Raw genomic sequence first — 19665 nt, 5'->3', positions numbered from 1 at the left:
ATATTTAGTGTACATAAAAAAGTTGTAATCAAAATCATATAAAATTCTATTTAATGTGTTTTTATAGAGCTATCTACAATTCTGTCTGCCTTATGTTTATTGCAAAAAAATAGGAATGCTGAAAAATATTTTCATCAATTTTAAGATTCAGAGTTTCCTAAAAAAAGATTTCACAGGAGTCACTGGGGAGATTTGGAATCAATGATGACCATTTGGAGATTGGATCCTGGTTTATTTGCTTTAATTGTTCCTTTTACCCATTGTTGACTGACCTGTAGCAATTTCAGATATACTGGCTGGTCTGCCCTCTATCCCTCTTCCCACCCAGAAAGAAGAGAATCTTTTTTTTTGCCTTTTAGGAGGTTTTCTCTTTGCAGTGATGTTAAGCAATGCCTATTTCAAAATGCACGAATCCACTCTTATTTGAAATGAATTATTCATCCTTTGATTTCTCAACATCTTGTTGCTTCAGTGGCTTCAGTGATGGTCAAACTGAAGGGCACAGCTGAATTCAAAATGGAATCAACAAAAATCAAGCCTTCCTATTTCATCTCCAAGTTCTACACATAGCTTTATCAGAGAGGGTAGAAGCCATTCTGAAAGCACTGATTTCTTCTTCCTTTCGTAGGCCATTTCAAGTATTAAGTATTACTGTGACTACACATGAACAAGTCTCTTCTCTGCCTCACGCTTCTCACCTGAGTCCAAACACATTAGAACTTGCCTTTCAGATTAATTCATCAGCCACCAAAAAGTGATTTTATTACCGTGTGGTTCTGGACACTCCCATTTTCTCCATCCCTGTTTTTTACCTCTAGTTCCAGTGTGCTATTTAGTCCTGTTCCTTTTCTTCCTTGGACTTCTGATACAGAGTGCCAGGGCTCTTGAGAAACCACAGGAATGACTGAGCTGATCTGGAGCCAAAGGACTTGCCCTATAGACAGGGACTGTTGCAGGGGAAGGGACCAGGAGGGATGAGGTTTACAGGCTGGGGGCCAGAGAAGCTTAAGTGGAGGGTGTACAGCTGGAAGCTGAGTGACTGGTGTCGGTTGATTTGTTTGCTGTCTATCCATCTTAAGTGCCATTAAGTAATAAGATGGGTGTAATTGGCTGAGCACCCTAAATGCAAATGTCTGTAAGGTGAAGTGTTTTAAGTCAAGAACTGCTTGTATATGTATTTACATTTCTGTAAGTGTATTTCCACAAGGCTTCAGGCAGTTTCCAATAATAGCACATTACCCTGCTTACGAACAGGTGGCCTACTGATATGCAGAGAAGTGGCTATGATGTTACATGAAAATGTCTTGAAGAATGTGAAATTTTAAGGCTGATTTGAGACGTCTGATGCATGAATACACAATTAAGTTAATTAACACAGCCAAAGCCTTAGGTATACCATCCTAAACATAGAGCTTATTATTCTTATAAGGTAATGAAGTATCATTCAAGCAGCAGCGTTTAGCATGAAACTTTTGTTTTTTAATTTTCACTTTCTCCATTTGAAGAATTTGGCAGGTGTTGATGAAACTTAAGGCGGACAAGATAATTCCCCAAAGGAAAGGCTATTGCTTTTGGAAGTCCCTGTGTAACTTCCCAGTGAAAGCAAAGTATGAGTTGCTTTCCTTATTGGATGCTAAATATCCCTTTATTTGCTTTGTAAAGAGATGTTGGTAGAGATTGGAGCAGCAAAATGCAAAGGAGTTAATTGCTCCAGTAAAATTTGGAAAGACTTGCTTTCTAGGGGTTGCTAGAATACAAACGTAACCATCAGCATTCATTAGATTAAGTTGTTTCCAAAGCAACTTTGACAGTTATAAATAAAACTCAGAAACATTCAGTTAGGAAAATGGAAAATAAAAAGATAAAAATAAATGGAATTTAAATTGCTTTAGAAAGCATTTGTCTATGCAGGAATTTATGAGGGAAAAAGAACTAGGCACCTTGTTTAGGCATATTGTGTATTAAAAATATTTCATTTCCAAGGGTGATTTCCAAGTTTACATTAAATATAAAATAAAATCTGAATTGCTTTTGCAAGGCAGGATAAATAAAAAAATTTTTTCCAAGTGGTTACTATTTTTAGCATATTATTATGTATCCGAAATGAGTAGAACTAATCCTACAGTAAGTCATGTTTTCTGGATACTGCATCTAAGTAGAGACTTGCAGCACAACAGAATTATAATCTTTCCATTTAATGTATCAAACAAGCTGGTCAATTACAATGTCACAAAATAGGGCAAAAATGCTGCCTTGGAGCCACTGATTTTGTTGGAACTTGGTTTTTGGTAAAAAAGAAAGGAAGAAGAGAAAAGGAATGCAGGAGTAGAAAGGCAATGATCTAAAATATTATGTGCACAGTAAGCTGCAGAATTCTTGCTACTTTTGGTCTGAAAAAAGAACATCTTAAGATACAGAATAAGAAATCCTCCGACTAAAGTCACCATGTCAGGATGCTCTCCATCAATTCTGTAAGAATACATGAAGCATTACCTTTGGCTACATCAGTGGCCCAGGTCATAATGTGTTCCATGTCCATCTCTTCACTTCTGTTACTGTTAATGTAATCATAGAGTGACCCCAGAGAAGCATATTCTATTTTCAAAGGAAACATAAGCATATAATTAAAACCAAGGCACATTTCAGAAATAAGACTTCATAGTTTCATTGGGAAAATGTGTTAAATTAACAAAAGGCATTAAAAGTTTATAAAAACTGTTCCATGCTGTTTCTAAAAGTTTCTAAAAGTGAATATCATCCTGGTAAGAAATCTGTCAAAGACAAGACCACTAACAGAATGAATAATAAAACTTGAGCTGACAATGAAATCCAAATACATTCAGATGGAATTCAGAAACACAAGGATGTTGCAAGAATGTATTTGAAACAAAGGTAGGCATGAATATAGGTATTTCTTCAAAAATTTGTTATTCTTATGAGATAAGATGAAACACATAAGTCAGAGGGTTTATGTGACAATGCAAACAAATCAGTATTTGTTGCATCAGGATTTAGAAGAGCCCTCAAATTTGAAGCACAAAAGGCCAAGAAAGTGAGAACATTCCTTTAAAAATGGCTTTGAGATATAAATTCTCTATCTTAAAATTCACATACTGTAAGTGTACAATTTGATAATTTCTATGATCCATTTTCAGTTTACTTTTGTGTATGGTTTGAGGTGAGGGTCTAAGATTTTTTTTTTTTTGCATGTGGATTTCTAATTTTCCCAGCACAGTTTGTTGAAAAGACTATCCTTTACCCATTTAATAGTCTTGACACTTGTTGAAAATCAATTGACCATCAATGCAAGGTTTTTTCCCCTAAATTCTTAATTTTGCTCCATTGCTCTATATGCCTGTCCTTGTGTCAATACTGCACCATGCTAATTACTACAGATCTGTAATAAGTTTTTTTTTTTTTAACATCTTTATATAATAAGTTTTGAAATGCGGCAAAGACCTTAAACTTAGATCTTTCTTAAAACTGGTTTGGCTATTCCAGTCTTTTATATTTCTATGTGAATTTTAGGATCACCTTGTCAATTTCTTACAAAAAATGTGTGCTGAGATTTAGACAGGAATTGTTTTGAATTTGTAGATCAATTTGGGAGAACTGCCGTCATAACAATATTGAGTCTTCCAAGCCATGAACATGTAATCTTTCCATTTATTTAGATCTTTATTTTCTCTCAGCAATGTTTTGTACTTTTCATTGCACAAGTCTTAACACTTCTTATGTTAAATTTATACCTCAATACTATTAAATTTATACCAAAGTACTATTCTTTTTGATAGTACTGTGAATGGAATGGTTTTTAAATTTCATTTTTAGACTGTTCATTCCCAGTATATAGAAATACAATTAATTTTTTTTTTTTTTTTTTTTTTTTTTTGTGGTTCGCGGGCCTCTCACTGTTGCGGCTTCTCCTGTTGTGGAGCACAAGCTCCGGACGCGCAGGCTCAGTGGCCATGGCTCACGGGTCCAGCCGCTCCGCGGCATGTGGGATCTTCCCGGACCAGGGCACGAACCCGTGTCCCCTGCATCGTTAGGCGGACTCCCAACCACTGTGCCACCAGGGAAGCGCCCTACAATTAATTTTTGTATAGTAATCTTGGATCCTTGTGACCTTGCTTATCCTGTTTATTAGTTTTGGTAGTTTTTTGTGGATTCCTGGGGTGTCCTGAGTCTTAGAGAATCATGTCACATAAGACAGTTTTACCTCTCCCTTTCTAACCTGGATGCCTTTTATTTTCTTTTTCTTGCCTGATTAAACTGACTAGAACCTCCAGTACAATGGTGACTAGATGTGACAAGAGCAGAACCTCATTTCCTTGTTCCCAACCTTAAGGGAAAAACATTCAATTTTTCACCTTTAAGTAAGATCTTAGCTGTGGGTTTTAATAGATGCTATTTATCAGGCTGAGAAAATTGACTTCTATTTTTAGCCTGTTGAGATTTCTTAGCGTGAATGGGTGTTGTAGAATGCCAAATGGTTTTTGTCTTTTATTCTATTATCTATTACGATGCTTTATATTAATTGATTTCAGAAGTTAAATCAACCTTACATTTCTGGGATAAATTCCACTTGGTTGTGGTGTATAGTCCTTTTTATTGGTGGCTGTATTCAGTTTGCTGATACGTAGTCAAGGATTTTTGCATCTATGTTCAGGAGGGACAGTGGTCTGCAGTTTTCTTATTATGTTTTATCTGGCTTTGATATTAGGATAATACTGGCCTTCTAGAATGAGTTGGTAAGTGTTCCTTCTTCTATTTTCAGAAAGAGTATGGGAAGGACTGGTGTTATTTTTTCTATAAACATTTGATAGTATCCCCCAGTGAAATCATCTGGGTCTGGCGTTTCATTATGAAGATATTTTAAATTATAAATTTAAATTCCTTTACTTATAGTTCTGGGCAGATTTTCTGTTTCTTCTTGAGTCAGTTTTGAAATTTTTTATCGTTTCAGGGACTTGTTCATTGCAACTAAATTGTCTAATTTGTTGGCATAAAGTTGGTCATAACATTCTCTTATAATCCTTTTAAATTTCTGTAGGGACTGTAGTGCTATCCTCTCCCTCATTCCTGGTTTTGCTAATTTGTATTTTCTTTTTTGTTGGTCAGTCCAGCTAAAGGTTTGTCAGTTTTACTGATCTTTGCAAAGACCAAACTTTTAGTTTCATGGATTTTCTCTATTATTTTTCTGTTTTCTATGTTATTGCATTCTGCTCTAATCCTTATTATTTCCTTTCATTGGGCTTGCTTTGGGTTTATTCTGTTATTTTTGCAATTTGTTGAGGTTGGAGCTTAATGATCAATTTCAGACCTTTTTTTTTTTTTTTTGCGGTACACGGGCCTCTCACTGCTGTGGCCTCTCCCGTTGCGGAGTACAGGCTCCGGAAGCGCAGGCCCAGCGGCCATGGCTCACGGGCCCAGCCGCTCTGTGGCACGCGGGATCTTCCTGGACCGGGGCACGAACCCGTGCCCCCTCCATCGGCAGGCGGACTCCCAACCACTGCACCACCAGGGAAGCCCAGACCTTTTTCTTTTTTTACCATATATGTTTAAAGCTATAAATCCCCCCCAAGTACTACTTTATCTGCCACCTATAATTTTGATATGCTACATTTTCCTTTTCTCTCTGTCCAAAGTATTTAAAAATCCATTGTAGTTTCTTGACTCACTGGGTATTCAGAAATATGTTGTTTAATTTCCAAATATTTGGGAATTTTCCAGGTTTCTTTCTTGCATTAATTTCTAACTTAATTCTATTGTAGTTGGAGAACTTTTCAGTCCTGTTGGATATATTGAGATTTACTTCATGGCCTAACTTATGTATGCTAAAGAATGTTCCATGTGCCCTTGAAAAGAATATATATTCTTTGTTGGGCGGTGTATTCTATGTATGTGCGTTAGGTAGAGTTGGTTGAGAGCGTTTGTCAAGTCTTCTATATCCTTGCTGATTTTCTATCTAGTTGTTCTCTCAGTTACTGAGAGTGGGGTAATGAAATCCATTATTGTTGAACTGACTATGCTTTAAAGTCTGTCAATTTTTGCTTCATGTACTTTGAGGACCTATTGTTAGCTGTATCTACATTTACAATTGCTGTATCTTCCTGATATGCTGATCCTTTTATCATTATGAAATGACCCAATTTATCTCTAGTAATATTTCTTTTCTTAAGCCTATTTTGTCTGAAATTATGATAGTTACTCCAGTTCATGGTTATTGCTTGCACGGTAGTACAGAATTAAGGTTTCCAAAGATCAGAGAAAAGATGGTCCACTATCGTATCTTTTCTTTTGACTTTGGAGATTGAGATTCTAGTCACCCCATTTCTTTGCAGATCTGGGGGAAAGATGTTCACTTCCCTTCCAAGGGAAATAAAATGGCAGCTGCCTCTTGGACTCTGTTCCAGGTCTTATAAGCAGATTTTAGAAAATCTCTGTGATGAGAAGTTTCAGCACGCACAGGTGCACACATACACATACACCCTCTCACCCAGAAATCATCAATTCTAGTCCCTTCATTCACGTATGAGAAAACTGAGACATAGATCATCAGTGACCCACCTATGCAGCTTTGGCAGAATCAAGACAAGATTTCATTCTCAATTCCTATTCTGGTGTTCATTCCATTCCATCACTCTGATAAATTATTCTTTCAAGTCCTCAGTATGAGTGACAACAGCTGCCTGCTGTAATAACCTTTTCTATTAACAAGTACACTCAGGTTGGAATAGATTCAAGCCATTCAAGATTCCCCCCTCAGAACCCCAACATCTGAGAAAGACAATGAGGTTCTAAAGAGGGGGAGCTAGCTAGGCGGGGTGATCAAGGTGTGTGTGCCTGTCTCTTTCTGCCTTAACCTTCCCGTACTAAGACTTATTTGTGTTCATTTCAAGAGGCAGGGCAAGTGCTATCATCCCCTACCCATTTGATCTTCCACACTTGACTCAGTTCGTGTACGTACGTCATCCCTCAGCATCTGTGGTGGGTTGGTACCAGGAGCCCTTGCAGATACCAAAATCCACAGATACTCAAGTCCCTTATATAAAATGGAGCAGTACAGTCGGCCCTCCACAGCCATTGGATCTACAGTGTGCTCATAGGCTTCTTGCATACAAGAAGAGGAGATTCTGTATAATCAAATTGAGAAATGTATACCACTGTGGTTCTACCACTAGCTGGGTAACCTTGGGAAAGTACTTAAGTTAGAGTTTTAGTTTCTTATGTGAAATAAAATTACTTTAGCTATTTCATAGGGTTATTCTAACTATTAGATGAGATAATTTATAAGGAAGTACCTAATCCAGCCCTTTTTACTGAGGGTGTTTTGTTATTTTATATAAAGACAATCCAAGTCCTTAACACTACAGTAAAAAAGAGGGCTAATCTTTTAAGGTTTTCTTGTTTGCTTTGTTTTGATCAAAGAACTGCCGTGATAAAGAACCTGGTCAAAGTTACGTATTGTAAAATTGAGCACTATACTTATCATAGACCTGAACTTGCTCATTGGATTATACAAATATGAGTATAAAGTGTTAAAAATATGTGCCTTTCTGTGTTTTTATAAGGCAAAATTTTCTGTGTGCTCCTTTTTGGAAAGGGTAATTCCATCAGTTATAAACTGCTGCTCCAAATTATGTGATAATTTAGATCAAGGTCATTATCAACGCAGATGACCAAATCTGAAAAATATTCTCATGTCAGAGGCCTTGAAGGAAGAATGCTCTAACGGGATTAAAATGCCTTGCAAAGAATTATAACATGAATAGCTCAAGAAATCTTAATTTGTAAAAGGTCACAGAGTTACAAAAAACATCACTCACTTCAACTAATTAAATGAAATTTTAGTTAAATGGCACCTTTAAATATTGGTACTGCAGCTGCGAGTGCATTTAAATAGCATTTACGCAGATATAATTAGCACAATTAAACATGGGTAGAAGTGGAAACACCATTCTTAATTATATTGATATAATCAGTTTTATTAATGCTTTATAGCAACAAAAGTGACATCTGACAGTAGCACACAATTCATGACAGAACCTAATATTAAGCATTTTAGCATATTAAAGAATCTAAAGCTAGGTAATTGGGGAAAGAAAAAAGTCAAATAGAGTTCTTACCTGTGACGATACCATAGTTGGGAGGTTCAAGAATTACTCCGTAAAACTGGATGATGTTTCTGTGACTGAGGACACTGAGTATTTCTGCCTATACAAAAATCAAACAGAAAATTGCATAAAATTTCACATTTATAAAAGTCTCATAAAATAAGTTTCCTACTCAATTTTCTTTTAGATACATTTACAAAGATGTATATGTGCTCAACAAGTATGTGATGCTGATAAAACTGTTTTTGGCAGCACTCTTGACAGATTAAGGATTTATATATTGAAGCTTTCCGAAAAATTTAAAAAAGAAGTGGGGTTGAACTGGCGGCAGAAGAGGTGCTTACTAGCAAGCTGGCATGACTGACAGTGGAAGGGGATGACTAAAGAGGGGAGATGCCACATTTATTTACAGTAAAAGCCCTCTTCCTAAAAGTCAAATACATTTTTTCCTGCATAATATTTCTTTTGGGAGACTGCAACAAGACTGAACTTCTGTCGGTTGGATGAGTAGTCATGACAAAATTACGGCAGGGTTTCTTAACTATTACTGGAATAGATTCAGGTAATACCTATTTATATTATTTATCTAACCATTTATAACCAAATATATTATTGCTCTCGTACCATATGCAAAGTACTGTAAAGGACAGACACGTGGATTCTTGACCTTCAGTGGTGATTTGATAGGGAAGCCAGACTTTACACTGTGAAATGTGTTAATTATTAGAAAACTGTACTGCAGAGTGTCATGGTAAAAAATACTGTTTATTAAACTTAATTGTTTTTAATTAATTTATTTATTTTGGGCTGCATTGGGTCTTCATTGCTATGCATGGGTTTTCTCTAGTTGCTGCAAGCAGGGGCTACTCTTTCGTTGGGGTGCACAGGCTTCTCGTTGCGGTGGCTTCTGTTGTTGTGGAGCATGGGCTCTAGGCCCACGGGCTTCAGTAGTTGTGGAATGTGGGCTGAGCAGTTGTGGCTCACGGGTTCTAGAGTGCAGGCTCAGTAGTTGTAGCACACGGGCTTAGTTGCTCCGTGGCATGTGGGATCTTCCCGGACCAGGGCTCGAACCCGTGTCCCCTGCATTGGCAGGTGGATTCTTAACCACTGTGCCACCAGGGAAGCCCTAAACTTAATTTTTAAAATGAAAAATAAAAGAGGTACCACAGTGTATATCTGCTAATGTCTACAGGAGGATGTTCTCTAGATTAAGTAAATTACATGTAGTCATTAAAATTTTATTGATTTTGTGGAGTTAAAATATGGCTAATCAAGAATTAAAAGCACAATTAAAGTCAGCAATGAATAAAAATGGAGACGCCTTGGTCATAAAGGAGACTCCCCTTTGGGAATTTGCACATTTGTTATACATTTTTCTTTTCATAGTAGGAGTTGAGTTTTCATTTAAAATGCTGTGAAACTTGTTTTGAAGGTGGTGTGACTAGATAGAAAACAGAAGGTTGAGGGTTGACAAGGGGTCAATGTGGGAACAAGAGAAAGGAACATTATTCGTGATTGGATGAGACATTTATCAAGGTTGATTTGACAGTTTTTTCTTTTAGTAATATAGGTGTTGAAGGGAGCCATCAAAACGATTCCTTAACATTCACTGAGCGTCCACTGTGTGTAGAGGTTCTGTATTCATCAAACAACCTTCTCATAGTTTAGTTTTCCAAGTAGAAAGAAAATGCATTAATTGAGTAATAAATACAATTATTCATCCATATGACAATTCTACTTCTCATTAAATAATCATAAATGACCTTGGTTGTAAAAATTGAGTTCATGTGAAGCTTGGAAATCATAAGCCCTCTATTTTTTTTAAATTAATTTATTTTATTTATTTATTTTTGGCTGCATTGGGTCTTCATTGCTGCACATGGGCTTCTCTAGTTGCGGCGAATGGGGGCTACTCTTCGCTGCGGTGCACGGGCTTCTCATTGCAGTGGCTTCTCTTGTTGTGGAGCATAGGCTCTAGGTACGCGGGCTTCAGTAGTTGTGGCTTGCGGGCTCTAGAGCGCAGGCTCAGCAGTTGCGGCGCACAGGTTTCGTTGCTCCGTGGCACGTGGGATCCTCCCTGACCAGGGCTCGAACCCGTGTCCCCTGCATTAGCAGGCGGATTCCTAACCACTGCGCCACCAGGGAAGCCCCAAGCCCTCTATTTTTAAGTGGCAGATCAACTCTTTTGTGAGTAAAGCATGAGAGTTCAATGTTAGGAAGCATAAATGTTGGGACTAGTATTGGTCAAAATAGGGGACTGTTATCCTTTGGTGTGTTTTGTTATATTGTTTGGAATATCTAAATCCTGTGACCATTAAAAATGTTTGTAACAATAAAGAATAAATACAAGAATATTCTGAATCCTTGGAGAACCTTTTTTTTAAAATTTTATTTACTTATTTTTGCTCATTGGGTCTTTGTTGCTGTACGCGGGCTTTCTCTAGTTGCAGCGAGCGGGGGCTAACTCTTCGTTGCGGTGCGTGGGCTTCTCATTGCCGTGGCTTCTCTTGTTGCGGAGCACGGACTCTAGGCACACGGGCTTCAGTAGTTGTGGCTTGCGGGCTCTAGAGCGCAGGCTCAGTAGTTGTGGCGCACGGGCTTAGTTACTCCGCGGCGTGTGGGATCTTCCCGGACCAGGGCTCGAACCCGTGTCCCCTGCATTGGCAGGCGGATTCTTAACCACTGCGCCACCAGGGAAGCCCTGAACGACCATTTTATAATTAAGCACGACATGGGATTTTCAGTGTTCCAGCTAGTTTTCATGCTTACGTTTAAGATATTGACAAATTATACCCTGGAGAGAGAATTTATCTTTTCAGGTATTGGTAAGCATGTCTAACAGCTCTTGAGTAGACATATGCTAATGACAAAACAACTATTGTGTCCCTTTGTTGTGCTCGTATTTTAATTTTTTTACAGTTATAAAAAACTCTTGCAGTATGATTTGTAAGTAAAAGACATTTTTATGGAATAAGACTTTAGGTTCCAATTTAATAAACTAAGAATTTGATTTAACATCTTGAAAACAACGTGCTATTTTAGAGTGCTGTAGCAGTTTCATGGAAATGGGCTAATAATAAGCAGAGGTAGATTAAATAAATAAGTGGTATTTGCAATCGATGAAGGTCAAGTGACACCATGTTACAATTCAAACAAACTCCAACAGAAATACCTGGGATTAACTGAATTACTAAAACCTGTACTTGTAGCAGCCAGTAACTGACAGCAAGCGTATGTATTATGTAGATTTGCCTTTATAGGCACCTGCTTGCCAACAGTTCATTAATGGAAATTGCTGAAGTAAATATGCAGCAAATAATTTTTCCTTAGATTGTTGTTTTCCAGATTTAAATTCTGGGATACTCTAGCAAATGGCCTGCACATCAAAATAATGGATTAGTGGTTTTAAAAAGTTCACTATTAAAAAGGAAACATAACAATGACGAAGGCTAAAATAATGCTCCATTGTACTGAAAACTGTAAATATCTTTTTACACTATTAAAACTAACAAAAGAATTATTTTTAGTACATATAATTTGATGAAAGTTGTTTATTTCTGTTGTATTGATTTTATAGTTGCATTTTTATTTAACTGAAAAATTGATTTTGATTTTATGAGCTATACACAATAAAGAGTTAATTCTTAGGTCTATGTTTACTCAAGTTACACTGAAATAACAATTTTAGTCAACACTGGAAGTCCAGATGACTTCATTTTTCTACACAATGTATTTACATTTCTGTTTGCAAAATGCTATTGTAAGAACTCTAACAGATACTTTATGCGGACTCACAGCAGCATTATTCACAACAGCCAAAAGGCAGAAACCACCCAAGCATTCATCAAGTGATGAGCAGATAAACAAAACATAGTAGATAAATACAATGAGTATTATTTGGCCGTAAAAGGGAATTAAGTTCTGATACTTGTCACAACATGGATGAACTTTGAAAGCATTAGGCTAAGTGAATAAGCCGGGCACAAAAGGGCAAACATTGAATGATTCCACTTATATGACATATCTTGAAGCTGGCAAATTCACAGGTTAGAAAGAATGTAGATTAGAGGTTACCAGGGACTGGAAGAGGAAGAAATGGGGACTTATCACTTAACATGTAGAATTTCTGTTTGGAGTGAGGAAAAATTTTGGAAATAGATAGTGGCGATGGTTGATTTCAACACTGTGATTATAGTTAATGCCACTGAACCATACACTTAAATATGGTTAAAATGACAGATATTATGCTGTATGTATTTTACTACAATAAACATTTTAAAGGTTTCAAAAATGTTATTCTAGACTTTTGCAGAGATGAATGACCATAATCTATTTACTAATCATCCAAGAGTTACACAACCCAAGCTCTAAAGATCTTTGGGGTAAATAAGTAGTTTTCCAGATTAAGACGTGAGGATTTAAGGAAAGACCAGGACAGACTACAGCAATTTAAACTCATGCTCAAAGATTCTCCATAAAATAAAGGATCCCAATGTGACAGACAAGTGGAGTAACCACAGGTCTATTCATAAAAATGTCTAGTAGTAATGTCCTTATCAGAGCACACAGATGTCTATACAGCTATTGTGTTTGCAGTAAGATATGTGACTGCTCCCATGGTTTCCAGTTGGGGCTGGTTTCTTCTTCCCTCCCTCCCTCCTTCTTTCTTCATAGGAAAACTTATCAGGGATTTGGGGAGGAGGTGGGCACTCTGTTAATTTTCTTTCAACTGGCATTTCTAAGCATTTATGTGGGGAGATGACCCATTAGCTCAGTTGGCCATATTTCCAGAACTCAACCAGCAGGTTCCAAATGGCTGATCCAATCAGAGAGAATAAGAGAAACTAAATATCATAATTTAACTAAATTTACTAAGTATCATAATTTAACTAAATTTAAGTTTAGGGGGTGGTTAAGTTTTAACATCCTTCCTTTAAAGTACTTTCAACAGCTTTATAATAAGGTTTTAAGTTAATTAGTATCTTCATCTTCAGAGCAATCCCTTTCCCTCTATTCAAAACTTTTTTCAACCTAATCCCAAATTTTAATTTGTCTCTGTAATTTTGGAGAGCTACCATAGAACCCTTAAAGATTCTATGAGTTTTTTTCTTTTAGTTGAAGTATAGCTGATTTACAATATTGTGTTAGTTTCAGGTGTACAACAAAGTGATTCAGTTATATATATTTTTTCAGATGATTTTCCATTATAGATTATAAAATATTGAATATAGTTCCCTGTGCTGTACAGTAAATCCTTGTTGCTTATCTATTTTATGTATAGTAGTTTGCATCTGTTAATCCAATACTCCTAATTTATCTCTTCCCCTCTCGTTCCCCTTTGGTAACCATAAGTTTGTTTTCTTTGTAAGTCTGTTTCTGTTTTGTATATAGATGCATTTGTATTATTTTTTAGATTCCACATATAAGTGATACTATATAATATCTATCTTTCTCTGTCTGAATTACTTCACTTGTATAATATTCTATAGGTACATCCATGTTGCTGCAAATGGCAATATTTCATTCTTTTTTATGGCTGAGTAATATTCCACTGTATATACGCGCACACGTGTGTGTGTATATATATGTATGTATATGTATATATATATGTATGTGTGTGTATATATATATATATATATATATATATATATATATATATATATATGCCTCATCTTCTTAAACCAGTGGGCACTTGGGGGTTGTTTCCATGTATTGGTTATTGTGAATAGTGCTGCTATGAACATTGGGGTGAAAGATTTTTTTGTTTTTTTTTTTTTTTTTTTTTGCGGTACGCGGGCCTCTCACTGTTGTGCCCTCTCCTGCTGTGGAGCACAGGCTCCAGATGCGCAGGCTCAGTGGCCATGGCTCGCAGGCCCAGCCGCTCCACGGCATGTGGGATCTTCCCAGACCGGTGCACAAACCCGTGTCCCCTGCTTTGGCAGGCGGACTCTCAACCACTGCGCCACCAGGGAAGCCCAGATTTTGTTTTAAAGCTTGTTTTACATTTAAAAATATTCCATTGATACAGTCTGTATGTATTTATGTGATAACTTATTAAAAATAAAGTTGGGTTCACTTCTTTTTGTGAAAGAAAGGTACCAATGGCACTCTACTTATCACTATAAAATCAAAGCAGTAGTTTATGAAGACCCATATCATGAGGCTGGCAGGCTCTATTTACATCTTATATTAGGAACAAGCTTTTCTCCCTGGTTGTCAACAGCTCTTAGCCGCTACATAGCAGCAGGACTGTGTCTCACAGGGTCCATCTTTCTGCCTGTGATGTGGTACCGACCACAAAGACAGTAGGTGTAAAAAAAATCCAAGGTACACTTCTACTGTCCACGAGTGTCAGCTGCTCCTCCTTGCCCTCTGGTGTGTGGTATTTAAAACATTCCTGATTTCTGGAGGACCTTGATTTCTGAGGTCCTCACCAATTCCAAGAGTCTATGATTCCATCAGAGTATGATAGTAAAAGGAAGAAAAGTGGCTCATCCAATCCTTCAAAAGGAAGCAGTCTCCTTACTGCACTGTGCATTCAAGGTCAAAGGCTCTCTCCAAAGACAGCTCTGTCTCCAAAATACCAATCTGATCCAGGATCAGTATAGTCCCCCAAAGTTCAAGAAGATATGAGATGAACCCACATTTTTAAAAAACTTAAAATGACACATATAAGAAGAGAGATGGGGAAGAAATAAAATAACATATTGATTGTGGTTATCTGTAGGTAGCAAAAAGAATCATAAATGATTTTAAATTTTTATATATTTCCCAAATTCTTTACAATAAGTCTCTATAATTTTTGAATCAGAAAAAGTAATACATGTACGTTATATGTAATATATATGACTAGAGCATATAAATATAAAAATATTGATTTGCATGGAAATTCTGATTTTTCCCTAGGATTGGGTCAGGAAGAGATAAAACTCTTTCCTTACCTCCCCAGAACTACCCTAGGTATATAAAAACTAGTTTAGTTAACCTCTGAGCTATGAGTTTCTCTTGATATGGCTCCAGAGCAAACTAGTGTTCACCTGGGTTATTCCTGAAGAAGGCCATGGACTCTGAGAGGCCATGAGACAAAGGTGCTGGGCACTGAGTGCACCTATTCAGAGTCTGGCTCAGTGCTTTATTAAATCATCATCCTTCCTCTCCCTTCTGACATTTGCTCCTGTGGCCCAGTGCTCTTGAGGGAAGCCTTCCCTACGTTGCTCATCTTGCACCACGTCTAGTATAATACCACATGAGGGAGAAAGGTTAGATGCTTTATATACTGGAAGTAATAATATCTGAAGGGTGGATGAACAAATAGTATTTGATGATAATGATATTAAATGTGTTTAAGTAATTGCCACGGTAAGAGTTCATGTTAGGTAAATGTTTACTCTGAACAGGACAGTAAGAAGATTAAAATGCCTGTGGGTGTGGCTTTGCTTTAATATTCATTCTGTTCTTTTACATGCATAAGGGTTACTTAAGGGTATTATTTTATAAGAATGACAATCAATTATACAACCATAGTAGAAGCCACATGGAAATTTATGTTCACCAGCTCATTGTTGATTTGAACTTTCAGAATGAAGACTTGGATGGCTACGAGTTGCCTCTTGCAGGCTCTGCCGTCCACAACAATCAAACAGGCAAAATTTCTTGACCGCCCTTCCCTGTTTGGCTATTCTCCAAGCATGCCCTCATTGCACTTTTTCAGATTCAGAATGCAGAGGCTTGCTTAGTCTTAAACCTTCCAGTTCCAGTTTTCTACCCAATGCATTTTACCATTTATATTTCCAAAAATCACCTCTGCAAGTAAGCCAGCTTCTTATCAAGTCCACACTTTCCATACCCACTGTGGCAGACACTCCTCTACGACACACTGAAAAATGGAGCCCTGATTCTCAGGAGTGGGGCTACATTTCATGAAGGCTTCTTTCTATAGACTGAATGTGTTCCCCTAAAATTCGTATGTTGAAACCTAACCCCCAATGTGATGGTATTTGAAGGAGGGGCCTGTGGGAGGTGATTAGGTCATGAGGGTGAAGCCCTCATGAATGAGATTAGTGCCCTTATAAAGGTGACCCCAGAGAATTCTCTCACCCCTTCCTTCTGCCCTGTGAGGGCACAGCGAGAAGATGGCCATCTGTGAACCAGGAAGCGGGTTCTCACCAGAAACTGAATCTGCTAACAACTTGATCTCAGACTTCCCAGCCTCCAGAACTGTGATGAATAAATGTTTGTTGTTTATAAGCCATCCCACCTTTGGTATTCTGTTACAGTAGCCTGAATGGACTAAGACAGCCCTCTTCCTAGGCTTGGGCTAGTATCACAAAACTCTACAACAACTGAACCAGGCCTCTTATGAACAGGAGGGGTTCGAACAGACAATGCCACTGGTCTTCTCAGAACAGCATACCTCTTATCATTATCCCCACAGAGCCCAGAACTATCGGACTTAGCAGTGGAATGTAAGGGAAAAGGGGAAATTCTTGATTTAAAAACTCCTAAAACAGTAGTGTGTTTACAAGTCTATAAGGTCAAAATACCTGGTTCTTTCAGGCAAGAAGTGGGTAGACCTTCCCTTCCCTTTTAACTCTTTCAGGCTCTGATTATAAAGATAACTGAGTCAGAATGTTCACTCTCAGTAATCAGAAGATTTACATATCAGATCACAAGAACCAGGGTCAAGAAAAAGTTGTTTAATTCATTGCATTTTTACTCCAAGAGTATCATGGCTAGAGGCATTTTCCTAAAATAAAAATTTGATTCTTACATGTACAGCAAGATGGAAAACCAGCCCCCATTCCTCCTAAAAACTCAGTGCTATAGAACAACTTTAAAAGTAGGCTTGGATGATTCTCAATCCTGTATTTAATCACCAGAGTCATACCCAGGTCATGCTCTTTGAGTCATTTTAGGCTTAATGAGACTCATTCAATAACATGACAAGCAGCAAACCTCTCAGTTCTGTACGTTCTCTTTCAAATGCTGCCCTTTAGGTATTCAGGGAAATAAAGAAGGATAAATGAACTGAATTCAGGTTCCATAATATAATACAGCCTATATTCCTCATGACATTTGATGTCATGAAAACTTTTCTTTGGAAGAAAAATGGCTAGAAATACTAAGAAGGAAAAATAAACAAGTCATTCTGCTCACTCTTCATGAACAGTCAAGATGGAGCCATGTGGGATGCATTACAAATGTCACCGGTACTGGGAAGTCTAAATTGCTCAAGGGTTTTCCTGGGGTTGCAGCAGACTCACCACATGCAGCTGCTTGGACAGCAGCCTAGGCTCCCCTCCAGGGATCAGGCTGCTCTCCAGTTAAGTACATACCCAACTAAGGGCAGACTAACCTGGCAGGATGGAAGGGTGGCTAAAACTGAATGAAATAAATAGTGAAGATTTAAGGATAGGGATTTAAGAGATATCTCCAAGGCATAAAAAGGCTAGGAGACTTTAGATTCTTCATGCTCACAACAGAATATCACTGTGATGACATGAAAAAGTAAAATATATTATAAACAACCTGTATTCAGTTTGGGTGACAAAAGCACATTCAAGCACCTAACTTTCCACTAAACAACTTATGTAACTTGGTCAAAGAGATCACTTGGGGCTAAAATTACACAGAAAACCTCCCCAAAGAAAGCCTTTGAATAAGACTTGAAGTATGAACTAACGAAGGATTAGGGTTTTTTTTTTTTTAAATGAAAAGCAATATAATTTAAACAAAATCTAGATTAGGCGAGTGGAAATTTAAATTCTAATTACAAAATAGACGGCCCTGGAGCCACCTGGTCACTCTGGACCTTGTTTTCTTCCTAGAAAACTACTTGGTTGGACGAAATTATCTTCCAGATTCCTTCATGCTCTAAATTTCTTTCCATTTCTATAAAAAAAAATTGATGCATTATTAACTACTTTATTCAGAGTGGGTGCCCAATAGATATTTGCTAAACTGAACTGAGGTAGTTAACTGTGGTGTGTTAGGACATTCTCTGGAGTCAAACAGGCTGAAGCATGAGTCTTGGCTATGCCACCAATAAGCTGGGTGATTTAAAGGAAGTTATTTAACCTCTCTGGGCCCGTCTCCTTAAGGGAGAACAGAAATCCTACCCCAGTGTCTAGCAAATACTAGGTGCTTATCCAATGCTAATTCCTTTCTCTGAAGGCTTTCCCCTTCCTTTTTAATCAGTTCATCATTCAGAGTCAAGTCAAGCTTACGAGCAAAGATCAGATCTCTCCCAGCAGTGGATTATACTTTCGTAATTGGTTTGGATTAGTTAGCTGCATGTATTTATTCTATTTGACTTTATGTTTATCTGTGTTTTCACCTAAATATAGCACTTTAATATTTCCAAAACACTTATGTTATTTGACTCTCACAAGTAAGTTAGATATTTTTATCATATTTAAGACTTAAGAAAACTGGGTCATTGACTTGATTTGTGCAGGTTCATTTTTTTCCCAGGAGCCTAGTAAACGTCAGTAATAAAGTTTGCAACTAGGTCTTCTACTTCTGCCTCTTTTTATAAATTTCCACCCCCCTTTAAAAAAAAGTGCAATAAAATATGAGTCCTCTCATCTAAATATATATATTTTTAAATCTATTTATTTATTTGTTTTTATTTTTGGCTGTGTTGGGTCTTTGCTGCTGTGTGTGGGCTTTCTCTAGTTGCGGCGAGCAGGGGCTACTCTTCACTGCAGTGCATGGGTTTCTCATTGTGGTGGCTTCTCTTGTTGCGGAGCACGGGCTCTAGGCGTGTGGGATTCAGTAGTTGTGGCACGTGGGCTCAGTAGTTGTGGCACTCGGGCTCTAGGCGCATGGGCTCAGGAGTTGTGGCACGTGGGCTCTAGAGCACAGGCTTAGTAGTTATGGCGCATGGGCTTAGTTGCTCTGCAGCACGTGGGATCTTCCTGGACCAGGGTCGAACCCGTGTCCCCTGCATTGGCAGGTGGATTCTTAACCACTGCACCACCAGGAAAGCCCTCTAAATATTTTTTATTAAAAGTTGCCCTTGCTCAAAGAGATTCCAGTTTGCAGACTCCTGAATAATTAATAACAGCTAGGATGTACTAAGTGCCTAGTATGCCAAGCACTTTATGTAGACTGCTTTTGTTTTTTAATGTTTCCATTTTTTTTAACATCTTTATTGGAGTATAATTGCTTTACAATGGTGTGTTAGTTTCTGCTTTATAACAAAGTGAATCAGCTATACACCTACATATATCCCCATATCTCCTTCCTCTTGTGTCTCCCACCCACCCTCCCTATCCCACCCCTCTAGGTGGTCACAAAGCACCGAGCTGATCTCCCCGTGCTATGCGGCTGCTTCCCACTAGCTATCTATTGTACATTTGGTCATGTATATATGTCCATGCCACTCTCTCACTTCGTCCCAGCTTCCCCTTCCCCCTCCTCTTCCATTTGTTTTTATTTCAGTTGGCGATCTTCTTCTTTTATTTTGAAATGTTTTATATTTGCTGTGAATACATTTGCTATTTAATGACTTAGATCAATCTAGAGAACTAAAACATAATATAAA

General features: G+C 37.7%; 1 protein-coding gene across 5 annotated transcripts in view; it reads right to left on the bottom strand.

Moving 5' to 3' along the window:
- Nucleotides 1-19665, bottom strand: part of MAP3K20 (mitogen-activated protein kinase kinase kinase 20) — a 174476-nt gene that overhangs the window by 84553 nt on the left and 70258 nt on the right. For all 5 annotated transcript variants that reach the window (XM_079923828.1, XM_079923825.1, XM_079923826.1 and 2 more), the window contains 2 exons: nt 8130-8217; nt 2494-2595 (listed from right to left, as the gene is read on the bottom strand). In XM_079923828.1, the coding sequence (XP_079779954.1) occupies nt 2494-2595; nt 8130-8217 (190 nt within the window). The remainder of the gene's footprint in view (nt 1-2493; nt 2596-8129; nt 8218-19665) is intronic.

Source organism: Stenella coeruleoalba (genome assembly GCF_951394435.1).
Source record: "Stenella coeruleoalba genome assembly, chromosome: 6".
In the NCBI taxonomy this organism is placed as follows: Eukaryota; Metazoa; Chordata; class Mammalia; order Artiodactyla; family Delphinidae; genus Stenella; species Stenella coeruleoalba.
Note: the sequence above shows the minus strand (reverse complement) of the source record. Positions and strands in the feature narration are given on the sequence as shown.